The sequence below is a fragment of the Triplophysa rosa genome, linkage group LG2, assembly GCF_024868665.1.
Source record: "Triplophysa rosa linkage group LG2, Trosa_1v2, whole genome shotgun sequence".
NCBI classification, from domain to species: domain Eukaryota; kingdom Metazoa; phylum Chordata; class Actinopteri; order Cypriniformes; family Nemacheilidae; genus Triplophysa; species Triplophysa rosa.
The window spans coordinates 675,680-692,792 of record NC_079891.1 but is presented as its reverse complement, the minus strand read 5'-3'; the positions used below and the strand labels follow the sequence as shown (position 1 = coordinate 692,792).

The window sequence follows — 17,113 nt, the reverse complement described above, 5'->3', positions numbered from 1 at the left end:
AAATCTGGTTACTGTGAGTGTTAAAAATGTTTTAAGAGGTTTAGCGTCTGTGTTCAGGGACCTGATGTATAAACGTGTAAATAACCACACGCACGCACGCACGCACGCACACACGCACACGCACACGCACACGCACACACACACACACGCACACACACCTATTGGGATTTATAAAAAATAAACTCTTTACATATGCACACACTGTACGCACACTCTTGACTGTCTGAAAGCATGTTTTAATGATGAAATCCACACAACGTCTTATACATGACACCCCTGTCAACTGAGAACTAACAGAGATTGTGTTCATGTGACCAGAGATGAAACTCTTCGTGTGTGTGTTCTGAAACAGACGCTGCTTCCCAATTCACCTACTATGCACTAAAAGTATGTTCTGTTTTTGTTATGGAAACGTATATACATTACAGTGTGTAGCAAAACGATCTGCACGCACTTGGACACACTAACAGGAATCAGAAGTGGCCGTTGTTGCCTAGACAACATTGTGGCCATTAACTGTCACTCACATCAAAATACAGCTCTTCTTTCCATTGAAGTATTTATTCATTCATTGTTTCATATGTAATGTTAACTCTATGTTTATTCATTTAAACTCCGCCTACTCGCTGTGAGTTGTGGGTAATATCAGCCGTGCATCATTCTGCACTTCCAATTTCTACCGGAAGTAGATCATCCGGTTAATCTTTGGAATACTCTTTTCAACACACTACGAGGGACATACTAATTCTACTTTCGAATACTATTTAGGACGGATAGTATGCGAAATTGGGACGCAGCACCAGACTCTCTTGAGGAGCGTGGATGTGTTAGATGATGTGACGGTGCGTTTATGAGAACTAGCTTATAGAGTAACACTATTGCATCAGCAGTCTGGATGAACGTGTCGTGTATTTGCTGTTTACGTTTATTTTCTTTGACTGATATTTCAGTGTCATGAATCCACTAGTCATACAGAGACATAAAGAGATCGAGTACAAAAATAAACTTGTTGCGTTTCCCTGAACATAAAATAGTAAGTGCATGAATGAGAGTCACCAGATAAGCTCTCCTGTGGTTTGTGAAAGTTTCATTGGCTTATAGAAAGCAGAACAATCAGTCAGAAGATCCTAAAATGTCATCACCTCATACCTACTAATCATCAATCACAGATGAGAAAAGTATCTGAACACAGTCTTTCGTTCTTTCCCTTGTTTACCTCATCCATCTGTTAGAAGTCAGTAAGTGTTGGCATCGCTGTGCATTGATGTACAGTTTCATACAAGAGCTGAGCGTGTGTGTGTGTGTGTCTCTCTCGCCTCAGTCGTTCTCATACAGAGGCTCTGGAGAAGAGCTGAGAGTGTTCAGACATATAAACACACAGGACAGTCGCTGCAGTGATCCAGATCCAGTTAGCTTCCCTCGTTCCAGTCGGGCATGATGCTGACGCTGTGGACGGCGTGATACTGATGCGGCGAGAGGGTGCGAGGGATGCCGTGAGCGTACAGATACTCGTTTCCCTGCAGGCCGGCGCTCGGAGACTGAATCCCGGTGCTCGGGCTGCACTGACGCCCCAGAGGCTGATGGGGGACGGGACCCTGGTACATAGCGTGAGTATCGGCCAGCTGCGGAGAGGCGTGACCCGCCACGCCGCTTAATCTGGACACGAGGGGCCCCGAGTTAAAATGAGCCGAGAAGTGCTGGTAGGGCAGCCGCTCCATCTGCTGGACGGCCGACACCGAGCAGCTGCCATACGGTGACACTCCCGCCCAAGTGTTACAGCTGATGTCTTCCAGGCTCGGCGGTGGCTCGGCGGCTTGAGAAGCGCTGGCGTACATGCAGGCCTGCCGCGGACCGGACTCTGTCCTGTAGGGGGCGCCGGCGAGACCCAGAGGCTGAGGGTAACTCACCGGCCGATAGTAGTGGTCGTCCTCGCTGGATGAACTTTCCACGTAGGTTTTCTTGTACGAGTGATCTCCTGCGTGACAGCCGTCCTCAACTGCACACACACACAGTGATATATAGAAATGAATGAAATGGCAACACACAGATGGTCATCATTAACACATTTCCTGTAGCTCAACCGGTAGAGAGGAGCTTTAGCAGTGTATTGGGACGCTCTCTTCTAATGAACACATTTGAGTACTTGAGTCATTTCAGTGAGCACAAATCTTAATACTACGGCTTATGATGATATTCTAGAGAATTATGTGTTTGTAATTTTGTAGCAGCAGTTTGGATGGAGGCCTTTTTTATTCCGACATGACAACGCACAAATCAAGATTGAAAAAGAAATGATTGATTCAGTTTAGTGTGGAGGAACATACAGCTCAGATCCGAAAGACAGAAACCCATCAATGACTTGAACAACAGCAAAATACCTGTACAAGAAACAACGTGGTGTAGAATGACTGGAATAGATGAACATGTTTTTAAAGCAACACTATTGGCGCCTTTCCACTGCATGGTACCGTCAGGCTCGGTACAGCTCACTTCACTTCGGCTCAGTTTGCTTTTCCACAGCTGTTTAGTAGTGCTTCAAAGTGGGTGGGGATTATAAACTTATTGTCATAGTTGCGCCGCCTCTACTGCCGTAGCATCATTGTGAATACATCATAAACACACGCACAACAGGAGTAATGGAGCATATCGATGGTGGATGGCAGCAAAAGAAAATACTGCTAAAATACCAGAGAGTTTGGAAAACCTTACAGGAAAGAGCAGACAATGATCACGATTTGCTCGACGGTGCACGAGGGTAAGCTAATGTAGCATTTAGCATTGCATTAAGGGTCTCAATCTTTATTTTACTGTCACGAAGCATATAACGAAATGTCAATATTACGTATTGAAATGCGTATTCATGTGTTGCAAATCCAATGATGCTGGTAATGATTCTCTCTGCCCAATCAGTGATCTGTGTGTAAACACGTCACATTTTGGTATCGGTACAGTACGCTTGGAATCTCAACCGAGGTGGTACTAAAAAGAAGTTTCAGGTACTAGGTACTGTACCCAGTGGAAAACCCCCCAAAAGTGAGCTGGACCGCGCCGTACTGTGCAGTGGAAAAGTGCCATATGTAGTTTTTCCACCTTAAAATATTGTCTCTAAAATGATATCAGTGGTAGAACAACTCTTAACCGGACGAATTCTACCTGAGCAGTCTCATAGCGGCTACAAGCACTCTCTGTAAGTTCAGTGTTGGGGTCAGTACACACAGCCCCGCCCATCCCCTCCCTGCGGAAGAGTGCGATATGGTTTCCAAACAATGTTTCTGCATTCGCCGGTTCCATCAGCTTAGTAAATAAATTCACGTGTATTGTGCTGCCCACGGGGAAGCTTATACAGCGACCGCATTAAGACACTAGTAACGCCTATCAACAACATGGAGGAACCCGTGAGCTAAAGTTCTAAAGTGTTGCTTTAACAGAGGGGGCGTCCCAATACTTTTGTCTACATAGTGTACTGATAAAAAACTTGAATGCACCATAAGTCACTTTGGAGAAAAGTGTGTAAATATAGTAACGGCACAGACCTTTTCTCTTGGCGCAGTGATGATAATCCTGTCCGTGTTCGTGAGGCAGTGGATAAGAGCTGGACTGCGGCAGCAGATCTTGAGATGTACTCGTGACGCCGTTCTCACAGCTGTACTGCGAACTCATGGCGCTCGGGGCTGAAAGACTCTGAACATCTCCACTGAACGGACTCTGACTGCTGCCCACCCGCTGACGGACAGTACTGCGAGGGACCACCGGATATTCCTTAGTGCTTTAGAGACGAAGAAAGAGGGATTTACTTGACATTCATTTGCATGCCGTCTCTCACTCAGAGATCTGGAAACTAACCGCTCTCGGTTAGAATGAACTCATTAAACAATGGAGGCGCTTCAGTATACTTCAGTCCAAACCTAACTCAAACCAGAGCTCATTCATCTCCACACATCAACAGAGACAGATGCTCTTCAAAATAAAAGTGCTCACAACAATGCCATAGAAGAACCATTTCTTTCCTACCTTAGCTTTAATAGAGCCTCAAATCTAAACCCGAGAACCTTTTGTCAACCAGAAAGCTTTTGTGGATCTTCTATGGCATCGTGAAGCGTCTTTATTTTTAAGAGTGTTTTAATTGACAGTACATTTCTGAAGCGATTCTAATAGATCTCTACAAAAGCTTTTAACGATCCGTGTCTTGAGTTACTTGAGACAAACATGTCTGCTAAGTGAATAACTGCGAGTACAGTCTGCTGAATGAAGAAATGAAGAAAAGAGCTTCCAAAATATCACACAGGCTTAAAAAGTCTTCAGGTCATTATATCTGGAAAGTCAATTGAACGTTGATCCCGAGAGGCTCTTACGAGAGAGACATTAGTCAATTCCTTCTCTGCTCATTTAAAAGTAACAACAGACGGAGTCGAGCGACGGCATGGAAAATGCCTTGCCATTTTTCCTCATCTATCACGAGTTCTGTCATTTCAGAGTGGACGACGCCTGCGCTGGCGGCCGTGAGCCCTAAAACCAGATTTTCTGCTTTGAAAATGTGTTTTTCCACACATTATGCGGCAGTCATCTGGAGAAAATAAGAACGTGTCTGATGGTATAGGGTCACAGCAGTTCTTTCTTCTGTTTTCTATCTGTGTTTAGTGATAGTCGGAGAGCTAATCTGAGCGCTGACCCCTCCGGCTGACCCTGGCTCCTGTCAGTCATGTGATCACATTTACAGCACCGTTATCTTGAAGATACTAACATCAGCTGTTAAGATTTTTCCTCACAGGTTCACATTTACCTTTGCATTCTTGACATGCGATGTAGCTCCATGTCGTCACTTCCACGGAAGCCTTTAGCAAACGGATTGTTCTCAATCTTCAACTGGGTAATCTGTGAAACGCACACCGACACGTTTAAAATACTGCAGCAGTAGATTTGGCTTTAGCAGTGATGTGTTCATGGATTTCATTGGAATATGGATATGTCTTGAAAAACACTGTAACAGTGAATAAAATCACTTGAGATGAGGTTTTATCAATGAATGTTATATAAATGTGATCTGCTGTGTGTGAATGTTGACAGACGGTCGGCAGCTGATGGAGAGATAACACCTCTGTTATGGGTTTAAAACACAATAATCCTGCCGAAGGTCTGCTCTTCATCATCATCATCATCATCATCAGTTCACAAATGTAAGTGCTAACACAATCCTGCAGTCTTGGATTTAGGCTATAGACACACTCTTTTCTCTTTTGTTTTAATTACATCATAAACTCGTTTGAATGGCAAATATAAATAACTAAGGTTTATGCCCGTTAAGTCATATCATGTCTTTACACATGTAACTGCAGTGTGTTTGTAGACTCTTATAAAGGTTTATATTCTTGAACTCCGTCTGGCAGATTTTGGCTGTTGTGGTGAACCTGATCTACCAGCTGTCATAAACACAAATTGACTCCATTTGTTAATGTCAATTTGAAGTCATTTAAAAAAATCATTTCACAAAGTAATGTCATATTTGAGACGCTCTTTCAGTATCTGGAGCCGCGATGTGTGTTTTTATGTTAATGAATGGAAGTCAATCATTTACACCCACAACATGCATCTGCTCTCATTTAACTTTCTTTATCAAGCAGGTTTTCGTGGTTCTTGTCCAATAATGTAATTGATTGCAGGCAGATTTCAGCATTCGGTCTTTTGTAAACTCTCTCACAATCGCTAATAAAGAAACTTGACTGTTTTACGGCGCATCAATAAACACAAGAGCCAAAAACATAAAAACAGACACGTCACATGTTTCTTTCTTCGTATGCATTCTCTTTTTCTTATTTTTGTAACAGTTCATTGTTGTTTATCTCTCGTACGTGTATTTTATATCGTAGTATGCGGTTTTATCATGACTATATTTAAGCTTCAAACAGTAAATGACGGCAAACTGTCGTGGCTTTTTAACGTTAGTTAAAGTTGGTAAAAATATTTTGTTGAATTTAACGGTAAATACACGTGCACGTGATTATATTCCTACTTTTAGCTGCAGGCGAAAAAGCACAAACAGTTTCTCCTCATGCAATTGTAATTCAATTCATGTGCACGTGTTTCAGCATTTAACCTAATAAAAAGAATGATTAAGAAAACGTGTCTGCTTACATTAGTTTATAAAACGAGAAATCAAACAAACAGAATTTAAAATACCTAATGTTGACATAAATTGAAACCGTGAAGAGAAAGTAAATGATTCCGCTTCAATTCTCATCGTCGATACGATACAACACAAAACCCTTCAAATAAACTGAACCTAAAACTCTGTTACATGTTTATTCACTTGTGTGCCTTTTCCCGTCAAATCTGTTATCAAACAAATATGCAGAAGAGCCGAACACGACTGACTGAATCACAAGACGTTTGACTTTAGAGTCTGAGATGAACAACGCTCCATCCTAAAGTCGTCATATCGTTCTGTTCTTTATAGTCTTGTCTCATGGTTGTACAATTTTTATTATTCGGTTTTAATGTTTGCGTATGTAATTTTCTTTTATAATGTTTGACGGTATGCAAGAACTTTGGCAAGTCACACAAACTAACAGCAAACGAAGTAAAACCCTATAAAACCTATTAATGTTATAATATTTAATATAGTAAGATGTTATTTAAAATAATAAGATAAGTTGTGAAATGTGTAGCCGCACAGGCTGTATTTATTTTACCCTATTTTCTTGCCCGTTTAGGTGTAGGCCTATGGCTAAAATTATGCGTAAGTATTAGTGTCAGTATTTTTTTCAAGAGCTATTTTCCGTTCCACTGTTTTGTCATAATTGTCGTCATGTGCCCAAAAATTAAATGACTTTTTATATTAGTTAAATATTACACTAATAATAGTAATCAAAGTTTTTGTCTTCATTTTCTAGTGTTGAACTTTTGAGTTTATAACTTACAGTTTGACAAAAAACCTCATCAAATTTGACCCTGTCTGTGAAATCCATGACTAAAGTTATTCCGACTGGAGATAATGAGCATCAAAGTTTGATTTTATCCACTATGATTTTAATCTTTGACGTGAACGTACTCCGTCAATATTTAAAGATATGACTATATTTTCACATAATGGTTTTTTACATTTTGTAGGATGATTTTATGTAGAAAACCATAAAAATCATAAAACATGACTTCAGTTTGGTTTTCACTGGCAGAGTCACGCATGTTCACTGTGTGTTTAACTTTTCTACCCGGACATACAGAATACTGAAAATAATCATTCTCTATCAAGAATTGTAAAAATAACATGTAGGCTACTGTCCTTAGTTTATTTTATGACTGTTATTAATTTCTCATTTTTAATGTTACCATAAATAACACTTTACATCAGATAGATGTCCTTGTGAAATAATTGTTCGTATATCATCGAGTAAATCTTTTATTGATCTTGTGTGTTTATATTTGGACTGGCGCAGATTAACCTAAATTTATACGTTAATCGTCCCGTCACTCACCTCAATTACTCAGTTTAGTTTACTTTTATGTTAATGTTATTCAAATAATCACATCAGCATTAATATGAAGTATAATCAAACTTACCTTATGATTTTGGTAAGACGTGACGGCAATAAACGCAGTTTCTGGGAACACGTGCGTGCAGAAAGCCGTGTTTTTAGACCCAAACCCGTTATTTTCATCCGCCTTCACGATGTGAATCCTCGGCTGATATTTATGCATTGAATTCAGAATAATCTGCAAGAAATATAAGCATGTAAACTAAAATCCTTCTTTTATGCAAGTAAAAAACATGAAAGGAATTTTACATGGCTTTAAAATGTCAATATTTTTGTATAAGTTAGTCAAGATTTAAAATGAGTTCTTTAAAATGACTTCCAATTAACCTATTATTTCATTCTACAGAATATATGAACAAATAAATAAAGTGCTGTCAGTGATGTATAACTTATAAAGAGTTTTTATGTGATGATCTATCTGTTTGCTCTCATATGCCGTGTTTGTATTATTTTTTTCTCTTTAAACGGGCACAGTTTTAATGAATCCAAACTCGTTCTGTCCCTCTCACACTGGCTAGTTCTTTTCTCTGTGTATGCAGTAGTCTAAATAAAAAAAACTAAATTTCTCATTTTGTCCCCCACAGCTTTTCATGTCAAACCTGCTGTAATGGACTTTGCTCTTGCCAGGTGTGTTCATCCACACAATCTCATTTTGGTCTCACATGTGTCTCCAAACAGCAGCAGAGTTTCTGCTTTGATCAGTGACTTGACTTCAGCTCCTCTCAACTGTTCATGGTTTAACAAAAACACTGAGACATGAAAGCAGCACACCAGTTTTTCCTGCGCGCTGCTTTAACAGTGCTTATATTATACACATACGCATTATTAATTATTAATGGTTCGGGGTCAAATACATTTTTAATATGTATGATTGAATAATTCTGTGATGTTAGATCAAATGTGATGTGAATATTTCTGTGAGGAGACAGGGGTGTTTTTCAGTGGGTTTGTGTTGGGACCACCCAGCAGGAGTTCAGTATTCGTGGGTGCCTGTTGCTCCATTTTCCCCGGGCGTGCTATGATAGTGTTTAATGATAGTGAGAGATCACCGAATGCCGTCTCTTTCATGTTCCTGACATCACAGAGATTGTGAAACGCTGCAGATGAACAGCCTTTGTATACCTCTGTCCATCACTCATCTCACACTGTCATTCAATATAAACAGTGTGAACGCAGTTATCCAAACTCTGCCGCTTTCACTCGCATATCTCTACACGGCTGGAAGAAGCGCAGAATGTGTGTGTGCGTGTGTCTATTGAGTAATGACACGAAAAATGATCAAAGCAGCCAAAGTCTTTGCTTGCTTTCACTGTCTCTACGTGCACACTTTGAGAAGCGGAGGCAAATTCTGCTCAGACATCGTCTTCATCTCGTGACTCCAGGCCAATGTAGATTCTAGAATTCTGAAGGACGGTCTGGTTTAATTATAGCTTCTAGCATTGCATGTTCGGAGACCAGTAATTATAAATAAGTCTGAATTTATTTCAAGCACCTGGAACAACAAGGCAGTGGATTGTTATTTTGGTGGAGAAGCTGTGCTTCATTTATAAATCCCAGGGTGCTCTTTCAGCACAAAAGGGGGGCACGCCAAGAACCACTGCAACCAATCAAAAATGCATTCTGGCCAGAAATTTACAACACGGCTCGCATTCCAGCTGGGCTCCAGTTTCATTCTACCAGCAGAGGTTTGGCAGAGAAATGAAGCTCCATCAATTTCAACTTCACATCGAAACACTAACAGAGCGTTTGCCGAGCATCAAAATAGGAATACGAGATGAATCTGCTGTGGCCTCAGAGAGCGCGGCTCTGCTTTATTCAAGTGTTTATCTCAACAAGACTTGAGCTAGTCCCTCACACACCGAGCGAGATCTTTGACATTGACCCGCTGCAGGCGTATTATCCGGCAAGACTTTATTATAATGAAACATTACCGTGCTCGCTGAGTGTTAACAAACACAGAGTTTATGATGTGAATTAAGTGTGTTCACTGAGGTTCTCTACTGTTGGTTTTGATGTCATTAGAGGTGTTTTCTTATTACGCTGTTCTGCTGTTTGTCAGCAACACCTCACAGACGTCTGCTCATTCACAGCAATTCACAGAAATCCAATCTAGACAAAGATTTTGATGGCGTTCTGTGATGATCTGACGCGATTCATGCTATTTGTTTGTGTTTTCAGGAAAAAGAACGAACATGTTCTTCACTCACATGGCCGAAGGGATCGAGGTGGTTATTAGTCAGTTTCAGCTTCTGGAAAGACACCAGTTGTCTCATCCAGTGAGCGCCGGTGGCCGGAGAGTCGGGGTGGACGTACAGTCGTCCCGGCATCGCTGGTTCTGCTTTACCCGTTACAGACCTGAAGATACGAAACACACCTTTATCTTTTGTGTAGACACAATCACAGAAAAAAACACACTGTCGTTAGTTTCACATCATCTGTGATCTTGACTTCTGTGTTGTCCCTCAATAAATCTTCTGATAAAGACTACAACCAAATAATCCACTTCAGAATTCAACATGTTAGCTTTTTAAAATATCAGGAATATGTGACCAGCATCTCAAATGTTTCACACATCATTTCTGATGGATGTTGTAGATTTGCCAGGGCCGAAAATTAAGAGTTAAAAATAAAAAAGGATTAAAAAGGTAAAAAAGGATAGGAAAATTGTATAACAAAATTGTATAAATTATTTTGGATTTTTATCATTTATTTGGACAGAATGTAAGTCACTGTAAATCATTAGGAAAAGGTTACCTGATAATAAGTAAAATAATTGTTTTGTTTTGGCAAGTAAAATGTTGAAATTGTCTAGCCGGTCTAGCTGCAGAACAGTGGAAGAGAAACATGTTCTGTTTTCTACCAAACTGTGAGAAGTATTATTGAAATTGGTCTATTATCTATGAATTTACATTTGACCTTAAAAACAAAGTTTATATAATTAATCACTGTGTTTTGTAGAGTGACTGTTCCTGAAATTGTTTCTCATTAGGACCCCAGAAGAAGGTAAAAACACATTGGAACTGAAGAGTTTACATTTTAACTCTTAATGTTCATCTGGATCTGATACATCTACATATAATATATCTTTTGTATGCCGTGCAGCTGGCTGAGAACTCTACATGAAATATGAATAGGTGAGTTATATATTTACTTATTACACGAGAAAGGACTTTTTAGAAACAATGTGTTAAAACAGCTTAAACCGTGTCTTGCACTGTGACGAACTAAAGGACTGGACTGTTTAAAAGAACATCGTGGAATCTGTTTCTGATGCTAGTCATAATCTTCAGATATGAGCAATGCGTGAGTTAATTTAGTAATGCAACCAAAACTAAGAAACACACACTCACGCACGCACGCACGCACGCACGCACACACACACACGCACACAAACACACACCAGTTTTGATTTGGGTTTTCTTTACGAGCGATATATTCCTCTTGTGGATCAGACGCCAAAGAAAGTCAAACCTTCCAAAGTTTTAGTTAAATGATGTCCAAATTTCAAAACTCACCCAAAGTCCATCAGTGAAATTAAAACGACTTTCTGTGTTAATAAATTTGACCATTAATGAAGTTTTTGTCGTCTCACGAACCATTTGTTATCGGCGAATTTATAGCGATGGTCGTCCGCTGGCACGACATCCATCAGCAGAATGTATTTAGTTTTCGGGTTCAACCCGGTGACCTTCACTTTAAAGCTCGGGAACATTCTCCTGTAGAGAGAAGTGGCAAACAATTACAGCACCAAAAATGCGTATAAAGGTTAAACGTGTGTTTATATGTAAGTTTGTGTGTACGGCATGAATGAATATTTTCACGAGAGAAAACCAGCGGCACATTTATTCTGCGTCGATGTTGCAGCGTCACACAATTCCATCATCTGTGTGTTATGATCGATACTGTACTCATGAGACATAACTGGCCTTAACGTAATCTTTCTTTATAAACATTATAATACCACCATTAAAGCACAGCATTAATAAAGAATAGCAAAATACATAGATGTTATGGACTAAAACTCCTGTATATGAATAGTTTTTCTAACACACAGCTGGGCCACGTGCAAGCCTGTATTGAACTACAAAAGCAACTCGTTGAAATTTATATTAAAATGAAACGACATTAAAACGCAATGAGCAGCCGAGAATATAATAGGTTAAACGGCGCGTTTTTCGAAGGCTTGATGGCAAAACGTCACAGTTATACATAATAAAATCCAACAACTGCAACAGAGTCACTGAGACATTCATGCAGCTGAAATAAACGCGTTTTCGCTGATTTTACTTCCTCGCAGCTCCTCCAGAACACACTGATTTCTGTTAGAGGCCGTATGAAGCTTTTCAAGATTTTTTTAAAGAAAAACCTTTAACAATCGTTTTAGCAGTCAGAGAAGAATAAAAACCTACAGCAGCACCATGTTAAAACACGACACTATTAGACTGTATGATTAAAAAGAAGGGCAGTAAAAATGTTCAAATGGTGTCAGATGACAGCATTCAACACATTGTAAAATACATAAATTAAATATTAAAAGTGGATAAATATGTCCACTGCAACTACAGCTAAAACGACCGAGTAATAAGACAAATAAACAAGCATTTATCCATTGATAATACAACCATCAGAAATGGCTTAAAACTAAATTAATTGTTTAATCAAATTTATTACAATAAAAGCACAATTCTGGTGCAAAACGCTTATTAAAAGTTCAATATCAGCATATTTATCTTCTCAACAATTACAATCGTGTGTGTAAAGTTTGTTAAACGAACAAAATGACTAAATTTACAAAACGATACTTTTAAATTATTCATTGCATTAAATAATTCTAGTAAGAGAGGGAGAATTTAATATGTAATATCAATGAAAATGCGAAGAATGTTTAAAGCATTGAAATTCCTTCACACTGTGTGTGTGTGTGTGTGTGTGTGTGTGTGTGTGCGTGTGTGTGCGCGCGTGTGTGTGTGTGTGTGTTACACAAGAACAAGTGGCATTCATCCCGTAGATATAGGTTGTAGATGTAGTGAAAATAAAAGTGTTGTTTCTTACCTTCCTGCTTTAGTTATGATCATTTCTGTCCCAACTTCATGAAACTTTGCCCACAACTCTCGCTCGTGCAGGTAAACTTTTATTCCCTCCATTCCCTTTCAAAAACACACGCAGGAAAATGAACGAAACGAAACATCTGTTTAAAGCATTAAACATCACACACTGAAAGTAACTTAAGCACAAATAATCACAAACTTGATCAATCCTCAGCGATAATACCTGCACAAGTTCTCTTTTAGCATAAAATGTGTCGGAATGAGGGGAAATACATCGAATTGAACAGGAACTAAACTCGCTTCTATATAAATTCCTTCGATGTATTTGTTGCGCTAATTAGTTTGTGATTTTTTTCTTTGCATTAGTCAAGGAACATGAACACATGTATTTTATGAATATTAAAGCTAATATTAAATTATGCATATCCTCTTACATCAGTCATGGATTGTCGTTGTTTTGTCTGGCGGGTCTCAGAATGGCAGTAAATGAAGAATTAAGTGTCTCATGTACGATAACTGGACATAAACACACGCACACGCACACACACACGAGTTATACAGTGGTTGTTACCTGTTGAATGTATGTTGTCTGTGATGACGGAGATTTGCTGGAGGCTGCATTCTGTTTCTCTGATTTTCCGTCGTTTTGTAGATCTTTTGGATCGGTGTCAGTGGGAGAATTTTGGAGCCGAAACGAGTCTTCACTGTCCGCCATGTCAGAAGAGCCCAAGAAATACTTCAACCGTGAGACAAAAAAAGCATAATTCTTCAACATTCATACACGAACATTTCTGATTTATTTCCATGTTTTTTCTGTTTAAGTGCAGAATAGTTTTGTGATGAGAAATAACGCGCTCATGTGGGCCTGTAGTACCAGACAGGCCTACATTTTTTGTTTTTATTTGGTAAAATATATTTTCACATAACTTGCAATTTTCTTTAAACGCACGGGCGTGCTCTCTCTCTCTTACACACTACAAATGCACAGATTAATATGTACACATGCATGTATTCTAAAAAATACTGCTTTGGTTCGTCCCATGGTTGTGTAAAACATGGACAAACCCAAGAGTAAGTTAAGTGAACAATGTCTGTTTGACCCAATCATGAAAACACAAGAGCAGTGTGCGTGTATTACAAATTCATATTTAGTCACAAAAACAAAACACAATTTCATTTCATATTGTTGCTTATTCTATTATACTGTATTTCGGGTCTTTATGGAAAGTTTATGGAGATCAGAATAATATTCCTCTGTTGCGAGCTACAACATAACATATTATAGTTGTTCATCTCCTGTGAAAACGCACATCTCTGCTTTCATCTGTATTTTACACACGTGTGTATAGACACATATCTGTATTTTACACGTGTGTAGTATCATCTGTGTGTCAGCATAGTGAATCAAACGCGCGTGGCCTAAAAGCAGCGGGTTAACACGGATTTCATGAATCAGACTGATGAGAACAACATTACCTTTAATTCTGATGCGACAAAGCGAGTTTGACAGCAAAATGTGTGAACTGGTCCGAGAGCTCGTATCTTATCCAAATATTGAGGCTTTAATGGCGATGTGCATTATATTCCCAGCATGTAGCTCGCGGAGTGCAGCTGTGCGAATCCATGAGTTTATCCTGAAATCTTCATCCACAGAAGCGAAGAAACACGAGATTGTCACGTCACGCTCACATTCAGAGTCCAGCAGCCTTTATTCTCCTTTTACTAGTCTAAAATTCCTCGAGGAAAACGGCACGATTACCCCCACCCTCCCGGTGTCTCTCTTCTCTATCCCTCCCTGCTCTCTCTCTCTCTCTCTCTCTCTCTCTCTCTCAAACTCTACGTTAGTCTAGAAAACGGAAGCACGTCTGTAGTTTGTGGACAAGCGGTGCCGTGATAATTTCGGTCCACCCACAGCATAGCTGCACCCCCCCACAGCACCACCCAGCCACTCATCCTTATTAAGATGTGCGTTCAGTTCCGCAAAACATTTTAAACACGCATCCAAATTCACTTAGAAATACGCCTCGTGTTAAATAATATACAGGAAATATATTCTAACAGATTTGTGCTCTCAATCCTCAGATTATTTGTGTTTGTGAATGAAAATAAAGTTTTCACTATAGGCCTGTTCTTCAATGAAGAATATTGTTTTTACAGCGGGGAAACACACACTTATTGTACAGACAACACGTTTGTGTCGTTTTCTTGTCAATTCATTTTCTAGAATTGAGAAATGAAGAGTGTTTTTATTGTGACTCGCATCTCATGTTTGTCTTGTGTTGTGATTTAGTAATGCGAAGACACACGTGTGAGATTGTTGTGACTGTGGTGAAATATGTCATTTGAATTTCATCTTAATGCAAATATTGATGAATATAAAGTGGAGTTATTACAGGTTTAAACAAACAAATGAATTAGACAGCAATTATCTGAACTGCTGTTGTTTTTCATATCTGGGCCTGAAACTCTCCCGCAAACGAATAATGTCGCGTAACTGAAGTGATGCTCGTTTTTTCAGATATAAATTGTGTTAAAGGTTATGAGTGAAACCGTAATCTATTAAAGCGGCACATTTAAATAATGTCGTTTGTGTGCGTGTCTGAACTTTAGTCGTGTTATTTACCGCCACAAATTCTCAATGTAGATTTGAAATATTCATAGAGATCAAATCCCTCTTGAGGACAGTAATCCAGTCAGATGTTAATGGACACCCTAACATGAGTAAGTTTGCTGAACTCAGGATCTAAATATAGAAGAGACAGCAGCGGGTTATCAGAGTCCTTCCGTATCGCCATTCTCAAGGATTACGCACCAATGCTCCTGTAATAAACGTCAGTTGCTATTTGTAAATTAAATAAATAATTTAGCACAACATTGATTTGTGGTGATGAGAAGCCACCGGTAAAACAACTGCAATCCATGATCACATCACATAGGCTAATAGCATGATTTTATTCACAAAGAAGAGTAAGAATCCGATTTCTTTACACACACAAAGCCTCTCGGTATGATGAATAAATCTGCACCACAAGACTGTCGCAAAAACCGTTTCGTACTTTGCAAAAGCTTGAAGCATTTCCCCCAAAACATGCAGCAAGGCTTTACACAACATGCAATAATAACAAACTAGAACCATATTATTAATCTGCATTAGTGGTTAAAATTATATCACCAAAATTATGCCATGATGTGGATTTAAGTGTTTCAGAGATATATGTGTATTTATGTGCAAGAAATAAAGTTTTTAACATTCCTTGCACGTCGCAAGCTCGTTTTTTTTAGTAGAGGTATAAACTGAATATTGCTTAAAAGACCATTTTACAAAACAAGCTTGCTTAATTGCAATATTATAATTGTACAATAAACTCGCTTAAAACTACAATAATAATAATAATGTGAATATAAACTTACTCGCTTATGTGTCAATAATGCAAGTGAGTCTGAATCTTAAATCTGAGTCAATTTTACTCGATGTTTTCCACCTAATGCACTTCTATCGTCACATTATTTTCTTCCTATGATTTTTTTTGTCGTCTGAATAAATAAAAGTCCATCTCTTTTCGAGGACTTGGTAACGCTCTACACTGTTATTTAAATGGCCCGAAAAGTTTTAAAGAGTCTTAAAGTTAAAACAACTTAAAAACCGTAGTATATAAAGGTTAAGAAAAGTTTATTAGATATATTTCAAATGTATGTTCTTACTGTTATAAGTGTGAACTTTTTTGATGTTGTTGAATCTGTGGTAATTTATTAATAAGGATACACGTATTTTGTATTATTTTTAAAGATTATGCAATCTTTATTATTAAGAGTAATGTACCCTATTCGACATATAGTTTTATTGATGACATATTTTCTCGTGATTCTTCAGTTAGTTTAACATTTGTGCGCGCGCAGAGCTTCATTCATATCACGAAATAAAATGTGCTGTTATGTGACACACCTGTGCTAAGAGGAGGGGGGTGGGGTGGTCGAGAATAACGAGTCATATGTTTTACACAATATTTTCTTGAATTAAAACTAAAACTTGTAAAAATTATTTAGGCCTAATCAATTAAATAGTAGCCTTGTGTATACGTATATAATGGCGCGCTATAATACGCAGCAGTCGGGGCAAAACATCTTTTGTTGAAATCATTTGCATGTATTTAATCATATGCTTTATAATCATAAATGTAATATTACTATTGTAGAATCTTAACCGAAAACACAGAGTTTATATGTGAATGAAGCAAAACTAGTCAGTGCGGATTTAAAGTCGGTCAGCAGTCCATGAGCAGCTGATAACTTTAGTTTCCCTGTGATACTTTTGTTAAATTTGATCAAATGTTTTCTGTTTGTGACGATAGAAAAACCCTGTGGTTCATTTTTTAACACGAGTGAGAATTTCCACACTTCAGATACAACCCATTTTAGTCTTCAATACACATGACTTCATTTAGCTCAGATATATACATATTTAAAAAAGAGTGAAATACTACAAGAGAAAGAAGAAGAGATAGAGAAGGGATAAAATCACAGTAAATGTGTGTGAGT

The 17,113-nt window shown here is 38.6% G+C and overlaps 1 protein-coding gene across 1 annotated transcript; it reads right to left on the bottom strand.

Moving 5' to 3' along the window:
- Positions 1–1,409: 1,409 nt before the first annotated feature.
- tbx5a (T-box transcription factor 5a) lies at positions 1,410–14,168 on the bottom strand. Its single transcript, XM_057322962.1, has 9 exons — positions 14,054–14,168; positions 13,149–13,313; positions 12,582–12,676; positions 11,126–11,245; positions 9,737–9,884; positions 7,555–7,707; positions 4,781–4,872; positions 3,534–3,766; positions 1,410–1,996 (listed from the first exon to the last, which is right to left on the bottom strand). The coding sequence occupies exons 2-9, from the start codon at positions 13,290–13,292 to the stop codon at positions 1,410–1,412; spliced, it is 1,572 nt and encodes a 523-aa protein (XP_057178945.1). The 5' UTR covers positions 13,293–13,313; positions 14,054–14,168.
- Positions 14,169–17,113: the final 2,945 nt, after the last annotated feature.